At 48.6% G+C, this 17,145-nt stretch overlaps 1 protein-coding gene across 1 annotated transcript; it reads right to left on the reverse strand.

Annotated features, from left to right (window-relative positions):
• Positions 1-7,273: 7,273 nt before the first annotated feature.
• LOC107117003 (protein NipSnap homolog 3B-like) lies at positions 7,274-17,139 on the reverse strand. The gene is made up of 6 exons (XM_015419035.1): positions 17,016-17,139; positions 12,462-12,687; positions 10,944-11,099; positions 9,224-9,373; positions 7,506-7,592; positions 7,274-7,405 (listed from the first exon to the last, which is right to left on the reverse strand). The coding sequence occupies exons 1-6, from the start codon at positions 17,073-17,075 to the stop codon at positions 7,329-7,331; spliced, it is 756 nt and encodes a 251-aa protein (XP_015274521.1). The 5' UTR covers positions 17,076-17,139; the 3' UTR covers positions 7,274-7,328.
• Between the last annotated feature and the right edge of the window lie 6 nt (positions 17,140-17,145).

The following is a 17,145-nucleotide window of genomic DNA, read 5'->3' on the forward strand; positions in this document are numbered from 1 at the left end:
GGGGGGGGGGGTGGGGGGGGGGGGGGGGGGGGGGGGGGGGGGGGGGGGGGCGCGGCGGCACCGGGCAGATCTCTTTAATTATACTCTCCCCGGCTCTGCTGGAGCCAAAACCACTCCTCGCGCCTCGACAAGGTCGCCGGGAGACGAGGCGCGAGGAGCATATTTTGCCCTCAGGAACTCAGGGGCAGCCAGGGGAGACCGAAGGAGGCCGGGGAACTTTTCGCGGGGGGCCGGGCGGGCGGGCGCGCGGCGGCACCGGGCAGATCTCTTTAATTATCCTCTCCCCGGCTCTGCTGGAGCCAAAACCACTCCTCGCGCCTCGTCTCCCGGCGAGCATATTTTGCCCTCAGGGGCAGCCAGGGGAGACCGAAGGAGGCCGGGGAACTTTTCGCGGGGGCCGGGCGGGCGGGCGCGGCGGCACCGGGCAGATCTCTTCCCAAGGAGCATATTTGGCCCGAGGAGCATATCATTCCTTTTAGTACATCCCATCTCCAGGTAAGGTTCTCCAGCTGGGCCCCCCACAAAGTTTTTGCAAGTAAGAGCCGTGGTTTAATTGACCCACAACACCAATTCAAGATGTTGGTTTAAAGCCCTCCATAACTTGGGTTTGGGGTATCTGAAAAAACGTCTTCCCCCATATGTTCCAATCCAGGAATTCAGATCATAGGGAGCAGCTGCCCTGACTGCCCCCTCAACCAGAGAAGGTTGTTTGGGGGTACATGAGAGAGGGCCTTTTCCCTGGCAGCCCCACAATTCTGGAACCACCACCCCAGGGACATGTACCTGGCTCCCTTACTGTTGATCTTTAGGAGGCAGTTGAAGACAGTTTTATTTAAGACTGCAAGTGACTGATTGATCTTTCATTATTGGCAGTCCTGATTGCTGTTTATATTGTGTTTTTCATAATGCTTTACTTCTATTGTAAGCTCTCTTGAGTTCCGCAAAGGAGGAAGGCAGCTAACGAGTTTTAAATAAACAGAAACCTGGAGACCCTCTGTTTTCTGATATATTTCTTATGTTTCGCTATATGGATTGTTGTTGTATAGGGTGTGGAATTTAGAGTGAAAGAAATTGTTCTAAGGAATGTCTTGCTACGTCTGTTTCTGATTTAGTTGCATAGAGTCCACACAGACGGAGGGAGTACATGTTTGAGCAGATTTACTCTTTGCTTTACTGTGGATGTGTAATGATTAAAGGTACACTCAAAATATCAGACATCAGCTCTAGGCCACTGGTGAATAAATCATGGTCAATCCATTAATCTTTATGGCAAGGCTCCATTTTGTTTTTTTCTGCAACCTAATGTCACCATCCTGTGGGAAGCAAGATAATCTCTCCCATTTGGACATGGCATAAAACCTTGGTTCATTTAAATTCTGGTTAACTTGTGACACGTGGACTTGGTTTGCCATTGAATATTCAGATGCTGGTTGACTGGGCCAAATGCCAATTACATAATCTTTGCCTCCCCTGGGGAACCCAGCTAGTATCCCAGAATGCATTGCAGTGAGGGCAGCACCAGGAAACAGCCCATGATTATGTCGGGATTTCAGCATTAATATGTCATATGAAGCCATAATTAATATATACTGTGGTTAATAAATCAACTTCAAACCATGGTTTCACATCCTGTTTGAACAAGTAGTAACCATGCTTAGCTATTAGAGTGGTCCACATCTGGACAATCACACTGCCCACAAGTTAATAAAATTATGTTGTATGAGGTTTGAACTGGGATACAGTGTGGTAGTAAATAATGTTAGCCAAAGGAGATCTGGAGTTCAGATTCCTACCCATCAATGATAAGAGAGGCTTGGCGCATTGTAAAGACTAAAATACATATGGTGGCCTAAACTTTTGGGAGCCAGAGCATTCTTTGTTAGAGGCATGAAGTGGTGAGATAGATAAGATAGTCACATCAAGATACGAAGAAAAAAGGATGGTCTAGGAATGAAGATCAGAAGGCCCAGTATCCAAAGATGTAGGCGTTTGATACAATACTGCTCCGTTCAGATAAAAACAAGAGCCAGTCAAAAGTAAGTAAGTAAGTAAGTAAGTTTATTAAGAACAGTCATAAGACCAGCAAAATAGACCAAAATAGTACAGCACAGAATCTACAACATAGGATCCTTATGGCCTTAATTACTAAAATTCCAAACCGGTCAATTCCATCATAACTGGCTCGAGTTACAATACATTCTGCGCTTTTTGATTACCAAGTAACAATATTTAGCAACATTGCATGTGACAGAATCATAAGTATCGGCCAATAAAAACTTCATCAAACAATCCTCATCATATATAAGATAATGAGCCAGGGGGTTAAAACGTGAGAGAAGGGGTGTCAGCAACTGCTGTCTCTCTTCATCATACAGAGGGCAATGAAGTATTATATGGGAGGCAGACTCCACCTGTTCTAACAAACAGGAGCAAATTCTCTGATGCATGGGGGTCCGGGTATATCTACCATAAAGTACTGCTGAGGGTAAAACATCGAGCCGTGCTCTAGTAAATGCCCATCTATAGTTAGGGTTAGAGCCAGTCAAAAGAGTAAATGGTCAAATCAGAGTGGGTATGGACCATTTCCAATTGGAGATGAACTGGCAAAATAAGAACTCTGTCCATAAATATGCCAGGAGGGCAATTTCTCTTGTCCTGGCCTGCATAGCCTAGGCTAGCTTGATCTTGTCACATCTTGTCAGCCCTGGTTAGTATTTGGATGGGAGACCACCAAGAAAGTCCAGGGTCACTATGGAGAGGCAGGCAGTGGCAAACCATCTCTGAACATTTATTGCCTTGGAAACCCAGTGGGGTCACCATAAGTTGACTTGTTTCTTGACAAAAGTAACCTCTTCCCTCCCGGTCTCTGTTGAGCCCGTGCTTCCATATCTAATTCAGCAGCTTCATGGTGGAATCTCTCTTCGAAATGTTTTCTGCTGAAATATTGCAGCTTGACTGTTACTGAGTGTCCAGGGAGGCTTTAGTATTTTGGGAGAGCATCTGATATATGTCCAGTTATTCTCTTGCATAGACACAGTCCAGTCCAGTCCGTCCAATGTTAATGTCAGGAGGACACAACAGCATCCAAGGATGTACAAGTGAATGAACCCTTTTTATGGTATGTCTGAAATTGTTGGGTCCTTTGAGAATGTCATTTTGAATAGATATGGGGAAAGAACTGGCACTGGTATTATGTTAAGCAAAGGACAGTTCCCTGTATTTGTATCTGCATTGGGTGAGCCATTTTTACTAGTCAGGATTTGCTTCTAGTTGGGGGACATGTCTATAAACCAGAATGGACTTTGCTCATCCCACCCTGGCCCATGAGAGCAAAAGATAATCTTCTAGAAGAGGCTGCAGATCCTTTGTGGTGTGCTGGAGATGTTTCCAGGGTGCTGCATTCTGGTCCCTGCCACACGGCAGGGAAAACACCGGTCAAAGTGCGGCTAATTAGAGCCGCACCAAAATACAGACGATGCGGGCGGGATCCCACAATCAGATGCCGGGGAGGAAGAAACGAGTGGGAGGGGGAGGCTCCCGAACTGTGCATGTGTGAGCATGTGCAGTTCGGCCGGGGACCGGGGATGCGCCGGCAGCAAGACGCGCCGGCGATCCCACGGCCAGCCGTGATGCAGACCTACCGGATGAACCACCTAGGTAGGTGGTTCATGTTTGCTGCGGGGCTATCGGGGGAAGGGCCGGATCGGGAACGGGCCCGCAACACTTCCCAGATGTTGCGGTGGGATCGCGCCCGTTTGCTGCGCCCCCGATCCGGCCCACTCCTGGCCCAAAACCCCTCGTGTGGACAGGGCCTCTGTTAGTCCTCCATGAATCTTCCTGGATGTCCTTAGGCCAGCCACTTTTGCTTAGCTTAACCCAAGAAAACTTTGTAAGGGGGGGGGGGGAGGATAATCCAATATACATCACTGTGAATTCCTTGCAGGAAAGGTAATATAACAGTATGTATTATTGCCTCATGGCCTTCTGCAACTGGGACAGCCCTGATTTGCTATCATATCTAAGCATAAATTGAAGTGAAGGGAAATATTCCTGGTGCTCTAGACCATACCATGGTGGGGTAGTGCTCAGCCATGTCCCTGGGTAAGGCTTGAGAGTCAAAAGGGAATAAGTGCTACGGGTGATATAGAAGCATCTTTTTAAAATCCCTCAGTATTTTCAGAAAGAACTGTATTGAGATTTAAGCTTTACCTGTTAAACTGCAAACAATGCAACAATCAGTAGTAAAATCTGATTTTACACAACTGTGGAGGGGAGCTTTCAGGATGAATTCTTCCATGTTTAGTTTGACTTAAGCTGGCTTCAGATACAGCGCAGTTTGCAGAACAACACTTAACAGTTACACTCTTTTAAGTCCATTGGGTTTAAAAGGGTGTGACTGCTTAGGATTGTATTGCCAATGTCCCAGGAAGGAGGAGGAGAGGAGAAGGAGATTGGATTTATATCCCACACTTCACTACCCGAAGGAGTCTCAGAGCGGCTTACAATCTCCTTTCCCTTCACCTCCCAACAAACACCCTGTGAGGTAGGTGGGGCTGAGAGAGCTCTTCTGAGAATTGTCCTTGAGAGAGCAGCTCTGAAAGAACTTATGACTGATCCAAGGTCACACCAGCAGCTGCATGTGGAGGAGTGGGGAATCAAACCCGGTTCTCCCAGATTAGAGTCCGCGCTCCTAACCACTACACCAAACATTAGGGCCCTTGGGTTCACATGCTTTTTTCTCCTCGTGCTCCATGAGCATATTTACAGTACAGTCTTAAACAGAGTGCCATTCTTTAGCGGGGGTGTCGAACACAAGGCCCGGGGGCCGGAAGCAGCCCATCCAGGGTTGTTATGTGGCCCGCAGGCAACTGATGCAAGGGAGGGAACAGGAGGCTGCACAGGGGTGAGGTAGGTGGAACCACTCCAATTGTAGCTTTAGCACGGGGGGACAACCTCGTCTGCAGCAGTCAAGCAGAATCCCTTCACTTCAGGGATTGGTAAGTTGGGAACCACTGCAACTGCATTCACACCTCTCCACTTGGCCTGCAGCTCCAGGGATGCTGTCCTGGATGGTCACAGGGATGAGCGCTTGCACATGGGGTGTGTGTGAATACAATCCTCTGTTGGGGCATGGGAGCATCTGTTCAGCACTGCACTGCTGATTCTCCAGTCTACCGTCATGGGTTTTCCTCTCCACCCCCCTCCCAGCCCATGGGGCCTTGCAGTGAGGACACGCCAATTCAGAGCTTACCCGTTGTTGTCCTTTATAAAGTTTATATCTCCGGTACCTAGCATTACATTTTATGGCACACATGGCCCAGCCCAACAAAGTGACATTTATGCCAGATTCAGCCCTCGTAACAAATGAGTTCAACACATCTGCTTTAAAGCCTGTTAATAGTGTAACTCCACTTGGGACTGTGTAATGTGCTATCACTACCAACGTATGGTGAAATAATGACCTCCAAAATGTCCTGTCGTTAACAGACTTGTTCAGGTCTTGCAAAACTGAAGGCCATTACTTCCTTTATTGTGTCAATCCCTCTTGTGTTCGCTCTGCCTCTTTTCCTAGCATTATTGTCTTTTACAGTGAGTCTTCTCATGTTCCTTATAATCAAAACTATGCTTTATGGTTGCAAGGCTAAGCTAAGGACAAACTAAAGTAGGATATAACAGCAAAGGATGGTTTGTGCTAGATCAGAAGCCACTACCTGGCTCCAAGAATATGGGAGGGTTTGTGGGTTTGTTTTAGGCTTGCCAAGCCCCCCCTGGGGGCGGGGAACCCCCTGCCCCAGAGGCCCGTTTCCCGCCACTGGCGGATCGGGCCCCGGGGGGAACCCCACCCCAACGTGCGCGTCACCCGGAAGTGACATGACGATGATGGGCACGCTGGGGGCGGGGCCACGGTCATCCGAGGGAAAACTCTATGGTTTTATCTCGGATGGTCGTGGCCCCGCCGCCAGCGTGCCCGGCGTCGTCACGTCACTTCCGGGTGATGTACGTGCGGCGCATGCGCTCCAGCCGCTAGCGGGGAGTCCCCTGCTCCGGCGATATTTTGACTTGGCAACCCTAGTTTGTTTGCAGAATGCCAAACTACGTTTTGGTGTTATGTCTAAACTATGCCAAAGACTAACCACTTTAGTCATTGCATTTTCCAACAGTTAACTGATCAGATTTACTTTTGGCAAAGTATTATTTAAATGTCAAAGGGGTTTGAAAAAAAACAAAGAAACCTCTGTGCTGCTTGACTGGGGGAAACCACAGTCCCATTTTCCACTTTCAGCCCGCCTTCATCTGTAAAAGGAGCGATGGATGTGATCTCTGTGGGTCAATGTGTGGAGGAATTGGCTCACAACAACACCTGCTTTATACTATTTACCTTTGAACTTTGGAGAGTTATAGAGATAGTATTTAAGCATTTTGTAATGTTGGTTGTATGCAGGGGTCATTTCCTGCAGGAGCGCACAGGAGCGGAGCTCCGGCAGTAAAGAGCCCAGGGGGCGGGCACATGCAACAAGCCCCACCCCCTGCTCTCAGCAGCCCTCACTCAGAGCAAGAAGCAGCCAGGTAGGTTGCAGAGCTCCCCCCCGGTCCGAAACAGTCCAGTGGCACCTTTATTCAGGTTCAAGCTCTCCCTCCTCTGCGAGGACAGATCTGCACGTCCCCCCCCTCCAATAGTTAGGAATCCAAAACAGTCCAGTGGAGCCTGAGCAGTGGGTGTTGCCTTCTGACACACTTCCAGTGATGTCAGGGGGTGTGGCATATGCAAATGAGTTATGCTAATGAGTTATGCTAATGAGCTCCTGCACCTCTTTTTCTACAAGACAACCCCTGGTTGTATGAATGAACTAACCATCTAATAACAATGTGAGTGTAACATATATTTTTTTAAAGTTCAGATCTGTCCTGTGTATTTTTCAGTCCTCAAGAGCTATGTTTCACATAAATGTGCACCCTGATTTCTTACATTACAAAAAAGGCACAATTACTTGTTAGGTGTTGGGTAATCAAATTTCTAGTCAGTCTGGGGAAATCCAGATTCAATGTCCCACCTGTTGTGAAGCTCCCTGGGTAACCCTGGATCAGTCATTCTTTCTCAGCTTACCTCACAGGGTTGATGTGAGGATAAAAGGGAGGAAGGGAGATACTTCGCCCTGAGCTCCTTGGAGGAAGACTGGTATTTAAAAAGTGCTAACTATATAGAAATAAATTCACACACAATAAAACACTTGACAGTCTTTATGCAACATTACACAAACACATCAATGGAGGATAAAAATGCAGAAAGTAAATTAAGTTTCCGGTCGTGACCTTCAGCAGGTAGAGCACTATTTCAAAGAAGAAAATGGAGCCGGAATCAGAAGCATGTTTCGCTGGGATTCCAAAAACTGAACACTTTCTCGTACTGAAAAGTAAATGCAGCGTGGGACAAAACTGGAGTAAGCACTTTGAATAATTTTAAGAAACGTCTGTACATATTTAAAAACACCCCAGTTGCGGCTTACCAGCTGCTACCACCCTGGCATCTTCATGGGCACGATGCCTTCCGGCAGCACGACTGTCTGCGCTCTCATGCCACCAAAGCACATGAACTGCGAAAGCAAAGAGCAAAGCCAAGCTCAGTTTGGCGAGGGATGTGGCCGGACCCAGAAACCCCCAGGGAGCAACAGGCGTTCCCTTTGCCTGCAAGACTTTCAGCAGAAAGTCCTGATCATGTTTGAATAAGCAGGTCTTTGTTAGGTTCAGAACAGCAGCACCCAGTTTAGTGGTGGCCCAGAGTAAGGTTTAAATGCTTCCCCCAAACATGCAGTTCTCAGAATGCAGGGACAGTGCTTAATTTTCAACAAGAAAAATGGCTAGACCTCTGAGTAGAGTAGAAATTTTGTTGTTTGCTTGCGGCAGGGATTATTTCCAAGGCAAAGCTAGGTGTCGCAAGACTGCCGCCCCAAAGAAGCAGCCCCATGTTGAATCCCTTGCCTGCTCTCCTCCCCACAGTCTAGTTCAATTCACTCTCTGTCTAGACTAGCGATGCACATCAGTGAGGAAATGGCGGAACATCACGACAACTGTATTTGGGCCCATGTCTCAACAGGACTACCTCTCCCAAACTATGGTCTTCAGGTTGCTAACAACTTGGCTGTTCTTCCATTTAAGGTAGCCAGGCTTCCACCACATCCTGTGCTTTTACTCCTATGGAGTGGGATCCAGGAGGAGGTGGAAGGGGGTGCTACAAGACTGTTTGCTAGGGCTTTTACGGGTGAAGTCTGCAGGCATTTGCAGGGGGAAGAGGTTGAATTGTACTTTGTTTTAAAATTGGGAATTGTAAGCTGACTTGGAGCTGCGGTGGCTCAAGTGGTTAAGATGCTGAACTGCAGGCTGTGGAAGATCAGTAGTTCAGCAGTTCGAGACCCGGGTGCCGCATGATGGGGTGAGCTCCCGTCTCTAGTTCCAGCTCCTGCCAAGCTAGCAGTTCGAAAGCAAGAAATTGCAAGTAGATAAATAGGTACCACTTTGGTGGGAAGGTAACAGCATTCCGTGCGCCTTGGTGTTTAGTCATGCCGTCCACATGACCACGGAAACATCTTCGGACAGTGCTGGCTCTTCGGCTTGGAAACGGAGATGAGCACCGCAACCCTAGAGTCGGATTCGACTGGCTTTCCAGCAAGGGAACCTTTACCTTTAAGCTGACTTAACCCACAAAGGAAAAGCAAGGTGTAAATATTTTAATAAGTAAATACAGCACAGAGTATTAATTGTGCATAAAACTATTGACGCTACATTGCAAATGAATAAGGAAGCAATACAGTTGAACTGGATCTTGCAGGGGGGGAAATCAACACAGGGCTGCCATTTTTGGTGGCAGCTCTGAGTTCCATTTAATATCCAGTTCCTCCTCTAATGCTCTGGGACAAATTGCCGTTGCTAACTAGTAGGGGAAACTCACTCTTACCTTCTGTCTGTGCATGGCCAAAGATAGAGCGCTGCTAAATGGGAGTGATCAAAGAGGAGGGGAGGGACTGCAAAATCAAAGCCCACAATCTTGCTCAGAAAATGTTCTCTGTTTGCAAAACTGGAATGGATGCAGGCACTTAGCAGCTTCCCCCTCTGCAGTGAATGGGACCAGCATGCGCATCCGAGCACAGACATAATGATGGAACCAACCAATGGGGGAAAACAATCGAAAGCCATTCTGACTCAAAATGCAAAAGAACTGGTGCTGTACCTGTGTTAAGCAATCCATATTCCGTGTGGAAGACTCCAATCAGCTTAGCGTAGCTTGCCCTGACATGGGCATCTATTGCCGCTTTGAATGACTGTCCCCACAGTGCCGGCCCACCTGGTTTCTGCTGATAAGTAATCAACTCATAAACTCCTGGTAGTGGAAAAAAGGATCAGCATACGATAGAGTGTGCAATGCAAAATAATGTGGCTGAATGCTCAGAGTACACCGTGGCTTCTCAGATTTCATTTCCCTTTTGAGACTCTTGATGACCCCAAATTGTTCTGTGTGGTTCACGCACACACAAATGCTCGGCGTTATAATTTATTGACAAGTAACAAATGCATAATTGGCACAACTGAACTTGCACATCAGCTGCACCTCCTGATGTTTCTTTGCAGTAAAAAAGCAAAGGATGGAAATCATAAAGTCATCCACACTGGAGACCATGAAGAATGAAGGCTCGTATCTGTTTTAAATTTTATTGTCTTTATTAACATGATGTAACTCGCCCTGAGCCCGTTTACAGGATGGGTGGGATAGAAATGGGAAAAATAAATAAATAAAATAAAAATATCCCATCTTAGGAGAAGAAGGAGAAAGAAAGAAGAAGAGAAAAAGAAGAGTTGGGTTTTGTACCCTGTCCTTCACTACCTGAAGGAGTCTCAGAGCGGTTTACAATCTCCTTTCCCCTCCCCACAACAGACACCCTGTGAGGTAGGTGGGGCTGAGAGAGCTCTGAGAGAACTGTGACTGGCCCAAGGTCACCCAGGTGGCTGCATGTGGAGGAGCGGGGAATCAAATCTGGTTCTCCAGGTTAAAGTCCGCCGCTCTTAACCACTACACCACGCAGGCAGATCTAAGAATAAAGGGAGGTATTTTATCAAGAAGCAACTCACTATTACCCTGGGATGACACATGCCCCCACAGAGTCTTTGCCAAGGTCCATATGACAGGCGGGAGGTTGCTTCACTCTTCCCCTGCTTGCCAGTTCTTCCCTGGAAGGATCAGCCTTTTGACTGACTGGACTTACTCTCAGTCCCCAAGCCTGGCTGAGGGAAGAAAGGGTGGAAAAGGGCTCAGGAGAGGGGAGAGGATTTATCTTGCCCATTGACGGCGACCTCACACATTACAAATCGGTAACCTATATGAAACAAAGGTTGAGAAAATGGGGGGTAGGCGGGGGGCTTGTCCCTCTCCCCGCATACCATGGTCCTGATCTGAATGAGGCCCTGGCATATCTGGGAATTCAGCACAAAACTGCTGGCACACGTCTGATTTACAGGGCCAGTGGCAGACCCAAGGACCTCGTAATGTCTGAATGGGCCCTGATTCTGCATGCCAAATAACCCTACGTTTAGTACAAAGCAAAGGCAAATTTGGCAATCTGGTGTGTGTCTCATACTATGTATTTTCTCCTTGATGGTTTGCTGGGGGGGGGGGGTTGTTGGTTTTTAAACCCCTTATGCCGCTACCCTAGTCAGACTAAAATGAACAATTATTTGAGCAGAAAGATAACTCACCCTCTTTGGGAGGAGTCCCAAGCTCACACCATGGGACCAGGTAAGCTATTTCCATATCCATTTTTTTAAGCAGTGGTAGAATTGCAGAAAGATAACTCACCCTCTTTGGGAGGAGTCCCAAGCTCACACCATGGGACCAGGTAAGCTATTTCCATATCCATTTTTTTAAGCAGTGGTAGAATTGCAGAAAGATAACTCACCCTCTTTGGGAGGAGTCCCAAGCTCACACCATGGGACCAGGTAAGCTATTTCCATATCCATTGTTTTAAGCAGTGGTAGAATTGCAGAGAGTTTTCCCTGCCATTCTTTGTCACTGGCAATAGCTTTCCGCACAGCAGCTCTGTGGGCAAAATTATCTATGAGAAAGGCAAAGAAAGTTAGATGTTCCAAAGCCAGGCTGGATGGACCTACTGCTGACTTTGACGAGATTTCTGCAATGATAAATAAGGATTCCAAACAAATGGTCCTAGCAAGGGCAACATTCTGTGTTGTACACTGCTCCTGTGGTGATGCAGAATTAACTTGCAGAAGTGCCGCCTACTCTAAAGAATATCTGTAAGCCTAAAGGCAGAACTACCTGGCTCTTGTGTCCCAGCCAATATTCTGCTCTGGCGTGACCCAACCCTTTTCTCAATATAATAGTAAATTTAGTTAGTCCATTGTGGGAAATCAACCCGAGTCCCCAATATTCACTCCATAACAAAATGGCAGCGTGAAATATCAAGATTGGCTAGGCTTCATATAAATACAGAGGGCCTGGTCTTCTGTTATTGGCTGGTCAACAGAACCCGACTTTCTGAATGCTGGCTTAAGGCCCCAGCTGTGCCCATCGATTGGAGAATCTCAAGTCTGGATTTGGATATGGCTACCTCCTCAGCTTGGCCCGGGCTAATCCAATATATCCAGTTCTTGGAAACTCAGCAGGGTTGGCCCTGGTTAGTACTGGGATGGGAAACCACGCAGGAAAGCCAGGGTTGCTGTGCAGAGGCAGGCAATGGCAAACCGCCTCTGAATGTCCCTGGCCTTGGAAAGCCTACGGGGGTTGCCATAAGTTGGCTGGGACTCGACGGCCCTTTCAAGCACCACCTCAACTTGATTCTGTCGTGCACAATATGTCTTGTAAGCAAATCTCAGGCGAAGAGAGAAATATCTGACTGAAAGGCATCACACAGAAGTGTTCTTTATTTTAACTATTGTTAGTTTAAGCCAGGATTCCGCTCACAGATGTTTATGCACATCACGCGATGTGGCTGGGCACATGCAGGCGTCACTGCCTCCTCTCTGCGGCCTGGGAGCATGTTGGTGGGGGACAAGCCAGAATCATGCCGGGATGTCTGCATTCACACATCACGCAGAACAAGAATTAAGACCAGCTGCAGTTAATACACTGTCTTCAGGTTCTGGTTTGACAGACCTTAGCTGACACATGAAGCTGCCTTACTCTGAGTTAGACTATTGGTCTATCCAAGTCAGTATCATCTCCTCTGATGGTTAAAGACTCTCCAGGATATCTCAAGTGAAGATCTTTCACATCACTTAGTACCTGATCCCAGCTGGAGACGCTGGGGACTGAACCTGGGGTTTTCTACATGCAAAACAAACGCCCTGTTACTGAGTCACAGCCTCTAACCGTAGAGTGGTATTAAGGCAAGCCATAATTCTGCATGATGCCTGAGAGAAGCCACAGTTAGAACACTGTAATGTGATGCAGAGAATACCATATTTCCAGATGTGGAAGACCGTATTCATTGACCCCAGTTCTGCTGTCCAGAATCCAATCAACTCAGAGTGAGCCAAACGAAAGCGAATGTCCCTGTTGATCAGTTCCATGCATTCTTTGGTCTTGGCCGGCTTAATATCATAAGTCCGAAGTTCAAAGATTGTGCCAGTGTCCTGCTGGGGCCCTGTGCCAAAAGGTGAAGAAAGGACCCAGGGTAGAGTGGGCTTGAAAGAGAGAGAGAGAGGCAAAAACTGCAGTCAGAAAATGATTCACGGGTTTTGTTTCCGGGCTTGTGGTCATGCTATGAACTACTCAGACCAGTGAAAAATCCTCTATCAAGATTCGGTTTTAGTAAATGTTAACTTGATTTAATTCATTTAATGCTGATGATCTTATTGATTCTAATGAATTATTATAATATGTTTTAATGTGTACATCTGCATTCATTGCAGACATACATGTTGGTATCTGCCCTGAGCCTACTATTGGGGGGGGGGGCAGGATAAATAAATAAACTGTGTGTGAGCTTCATCGATTTTTTGGCTCCTGGGGGTATAATGATCCTGATCGGGGTTGGTTCCAGGTTTGGGGGGGCAGAGAGCACCCCGGCCCCCTCACCTCTGCTGCCCACCACCAGGCCCCCCCACTCGCATTCCCCATGGTTATAAAATCATGGAGAAACTTAGCGGTCAGTTCAATGATCTCCGGATCTCGTGAAGCAAGGAGGAATTGTACCTCAGTGTGTGGCTAGGGATGCCACTGCTGTTGCCACCAAAAGCACCACCCTCAAGCCCTTCTCCAATGAGGCAGGGTGGCTCATGTGACTGGGAGCGTGGATGGTGAGTGCTAAACAGATGGGGGGGGGAAGGCACACCAGAGGGGAGCAGGGCAGGCCTGGGGGCAAGGGGTCAGGGCCCCCACCAGAGGCCTTGTGCTCTGGTAACTGCCCCCCCCCTCAGGGTATGCTGACCCCGGCCCTGATCCTGCTTGACTGCAACCGAGTGATTCACGGATCAGTCTCCCACTGGAAATTAACACACAAATATGTTGAAACCTAAACACAGAGCAAATTCATGCATTTCCCTCGCTTCCCCCCTCAGCTCTTTAAAATGCCCACAGGTAACCACAGAAGCAGAGTCTTGCTAGGATTCTCATGCACAAAAAACAAAGTCTCTCTGCTCCCCCCACCCCCACCCCCCACATTGCTGGAATTCTTACTGCAAATGTGTCTGGAAAGTGAAGTTGGCTTGGGAACCTATACCAAACTGCAAAAAAACCTCTACATGCAAGTAGAACAGAGCCAAGGTCCAAGGAGTAGGGTGTGGGCCTCTGTTTCTGTGGTACTACTGAACCTGAGCAGGTGTGGACCTGATAGGTTCCTGAGATGGGAAACGTCCGGGAGCTCACTTACTCTCTCGCCATTCAGGGATGTGTGTACAGAACAGCAGATTTTAGACACAGAGCACCAACACTACCAGACAGTTAGAAGGGTTAAATACCCAGTAAAGTTGCAGGGGGTAGCTGTGTTGGTCTGCAGCAGAACGGTTAGATTCCAGTCCAGCAGCCCCTTAGGGACAAACAAGATTTTCAGGGTAGGAGCTTTTCAGAGTCAAAGTTCCCTTTGCCAGAACTTTAAAACTCTCAAAAGCTAATTGCCCCAAAATCTTGTTGGTCTCGAAGGTGCTACTGGACTGGAATCTAACTACGCCGACCTAAATCTGTACCCAGTAAAACAACCTTTGAGTCCAGTGGCACCTTTTAGATCAACAGAGTTTTATTCAAAGTACGAGTTTTCATGTGCAAGCACACTTCCTCCGATATATGTGTTGGAGGAAGTGTGCGTGCACACGAAAGCTCATAAACCTGGTCTAAAAGGTGCCACTGAACTCAAACTTTGTTCTACTGCTTGAGACCAACATGGTTACCCCACCTGGATCTATCCCCGGTAAAGTTAAAGCTGACTTATGGCCAGGGGTCATTTCCTGCAGGAGCGCACAGGAGCGGAGCTCCAGCAGTAAAGAGCCCAGGAGGCGGGCACATGCAACAAGTCCCACCCCCTGCTCCCAGCAGCCCTCAGTCAAAGCAAGAAGCAGCCATTCCTGCCGAAAAATAGCCCTGGACCTAAATCTGTACCCAGTAAAACAAACTTTGAGTCCAGTGGCACCTTTTAGATCAACAAAGTTTTATTCAAAGTATGAGTTTTCGTGTGCATGCAGACTTCCTACGGTATATGTGTTGGAGGAAGTGTGCGTGCACACAAAAGCTCATAAACCTGGTCTAAAAGGTGCCACTGAACTCAAACTTTGTTCTACTGCTTGAGACCAACATGGTTACCCCACCTGGATCTATCCCCAGTAAAGTTAAAGCTGACTTATGGCGACCCCGCAGGGTTTTCAAGGCAAGAGACATTCAGAAGTGGTTTCCTATTGCCTGACTCCACATCACAGCCATGTGTTGTTATATTTATGTACAAAAGCATAGATAAAATCTAAATAAGACCCAGAAGCCACATGTAAGTGCAGGATATAATAAGCAAGGTTCCCGCACCCCAAGTGTGCTAAAAATAGGGAACCGGTTGATGTTCTTCCCACAAGCAGGCACAAAGCCACATGCTGCCAAAGTCCTCAGGTTACAGCTAGTCTGAAGGAAGAAGTTCAGCACCTCAAAATGATAGCAAGTCGTGACTCAACATCTGCGGGGCTTATCCCAAGGGAAGCTGAAACGGGGCCAACATTTCATGGGTGTATTGACATCCTGCCCTTCTTCCAAGAAGCTCAGAGCAGCGAGCCTCATTCTTGCCTCCTTCATTTTTACCCTCAAAACAACCCTGTGAGTTAGGTTAGGCTTGAAGAGAGTGACTCGGCCAAAGCCACCCAATGAATTGACGTGGCATGGCCCCATGGGGATGCCAGCCTGGGTCTCCCCAGTCCTAGTCTGACCTTCTAACCTGGGGGCAGGAAACCCTGTTGGCCCAAGGGCCAGCCTCTCCCAGTGAAGAGGTTTGTGTGCCAGTCAACAACATGGATGAGGGCGAGGGCCGTACTTAGCCAGACATGCCAATCAAGCCTCGGAGGAACTGCCAGCATAGGGTTGCCAGCTCCGGGTTGGGAAATACCTGGAGATTTGGGGGGTGGAGCCTGAAGAGGGTGGGGTTTGGGAAAGAGAGGGACTTCAATGGGGTATGGTGCCACAGAGTTCACCTTCCAAAGTGGCCATTTTCTCCAACTGAACTGATCTCTCTGGCCTGGAGATCAACTGTAAAAGCGGGAGGGCTCCAGCTGCTACCTGGAGGCTGGCAGCCAGTGTTCCCTCTAAGCTGTGGAGTCTTGTGAGCAAAAATTCTACTCTGTGAGCTACTGGCTTTAAAGTTGTGAGCAAGCCATTTGGCTACTGCATAAATTAGTTTGCTCTGGAGCCATCCTTCCTGAGCTAGGACAAAAATGTGTGCGCCGGAGGCTAAAAAACCGTGAGCTAGCTCACACTAACTCAGCTTAGAGGGAACACTGCGGTTATGCCAGGATCTTGGGGCTTTGTCTGGGACCCGGCTGGGGGCTGTTAAGGACTGAAAGGCAATGAGGGGCATAAGCCACGCCCCTTGCCTTCTCTCGCTCCGCTGGCCCTAGGCGTGCTGCCAAGGCCTGGGCTTTGACCCTGCCGCGGACCACGTGAAATCGTCGAGTCATGCGCCGCTTCTGTCGCGCGTGCCAGAGATCGCCTGCGCCCGGTCCGCTCCCTACACCACGCCTGGCCCTGGGCACACTGTTCAAGCCCATGACAGCATGCTAACATAATAAAGTGAAGGGAGAAATGGAACAGCGTTTTCGTTTTTTGGAAATGGAAGCCTGGATAAACTTTCCAGACCACCAACAGCCTTGGGGGTAGTGGGAAGAGTCGCTTTCCCTGTTGATGAAAGTCCAGACCCACCCCCCCCCCCGTTCTGTGCCTTTAACTGCAATCTGACCTGCAGAAAGCCGCCAGTGAAGCGCTTCCTCTGGCATGGGGCTTCTCAAGGGCTAATCTCTCTGCACACCACACATTGGGGGAAAGAGACCGGGCCTGTCAAAAACAAACTATCGGCAACCCTGGAAAAGGAAGACATCCGGTCGGAGAAAGCCAGCGGTGATCGGAGTCCTACAATGAGTGCCTGGTTTCCCCGGAGAATCCCCGCGCCCACCCCCGCCTTGGCAGAGCTCCTGCGGCTTTAAGAGCCACGCGACAGCCCGGCCGGAGTCTGTACCCGTTGGCTTTCCGCCTTGCCGCACCCTTCTTAAGCAGGAGAACCCTGCCTGGCGGCGGGAGGGCACGTCGCTAGCGTCAACTCGCCCAGCAAGTCCCTTGAACAGCAAGTCCCGTATATATATAGCAGTTAGAAAGGACTGTTTCTCGCATAGTGGAGGAGAGAGAGGCTTGATCCCCGTTGCCTGCTCTGCAGCAGGCAGTAGCGCGAAGGAAGAGCTACCATGACGGCTTCTGATGTTGGCAATGTCATTCGCACCGTCGCTACCCAAGAGACAATCACTCCTCCTGCCTCTCCTTTCCCCCCAGGCATTACCTGGTGGAGGATTTTGCACAGTGCGGCCCTGCGAGCGAAGGCTGTGAAAGACCCCAGCATCACGACAGCAGCGAAGGAGCCGCACAGCTGGCGGCGGCGAAGCAAATAACTGGTCTAGGACTACCTGCCC

This window comes from Gekko japonicus, unplaced genomic scaffold (assembly GCF_001447785.1).
Source record: "Gekko japonicus isolate JY-2015 unplaced genomic scaffold, Gekko_japonicus_V1.1 scaffold4760, whole genome shotgun sequence".
Lineage (NCBI taxonomy): Eukaryota > Metazoa > Chordata > Lepidosauria > Squamata > Gekkonidae > Gekko > Gekko japonicus.

Excerpts from the sequence above, each read along its gene's own strand:
- LOC107117003 (XM_015419035.1), bottom strand. The coding sequence starts at position 17,075 with ATGCTGGGGTCTTTCACAGCCTTCGCTCGCAGGGCCGCACTGTGCAAA. Across the intron at positions 11,100-12,461 it reads CTTCCACATCTGGAAATATG|ATAATTTTGCCCACAGAGCT; the intron begins GTATTCTCTGCA and ends CCTTTCTCATAG. Across the intron at positions 7,406-7,505 it reads TGCCAGGGTGGTAGCAGCTG|TACGAGAAAGTGTTCAGTTT; the intron begins GTAAGCCGCAAC and ends TTTACTTTTCAG.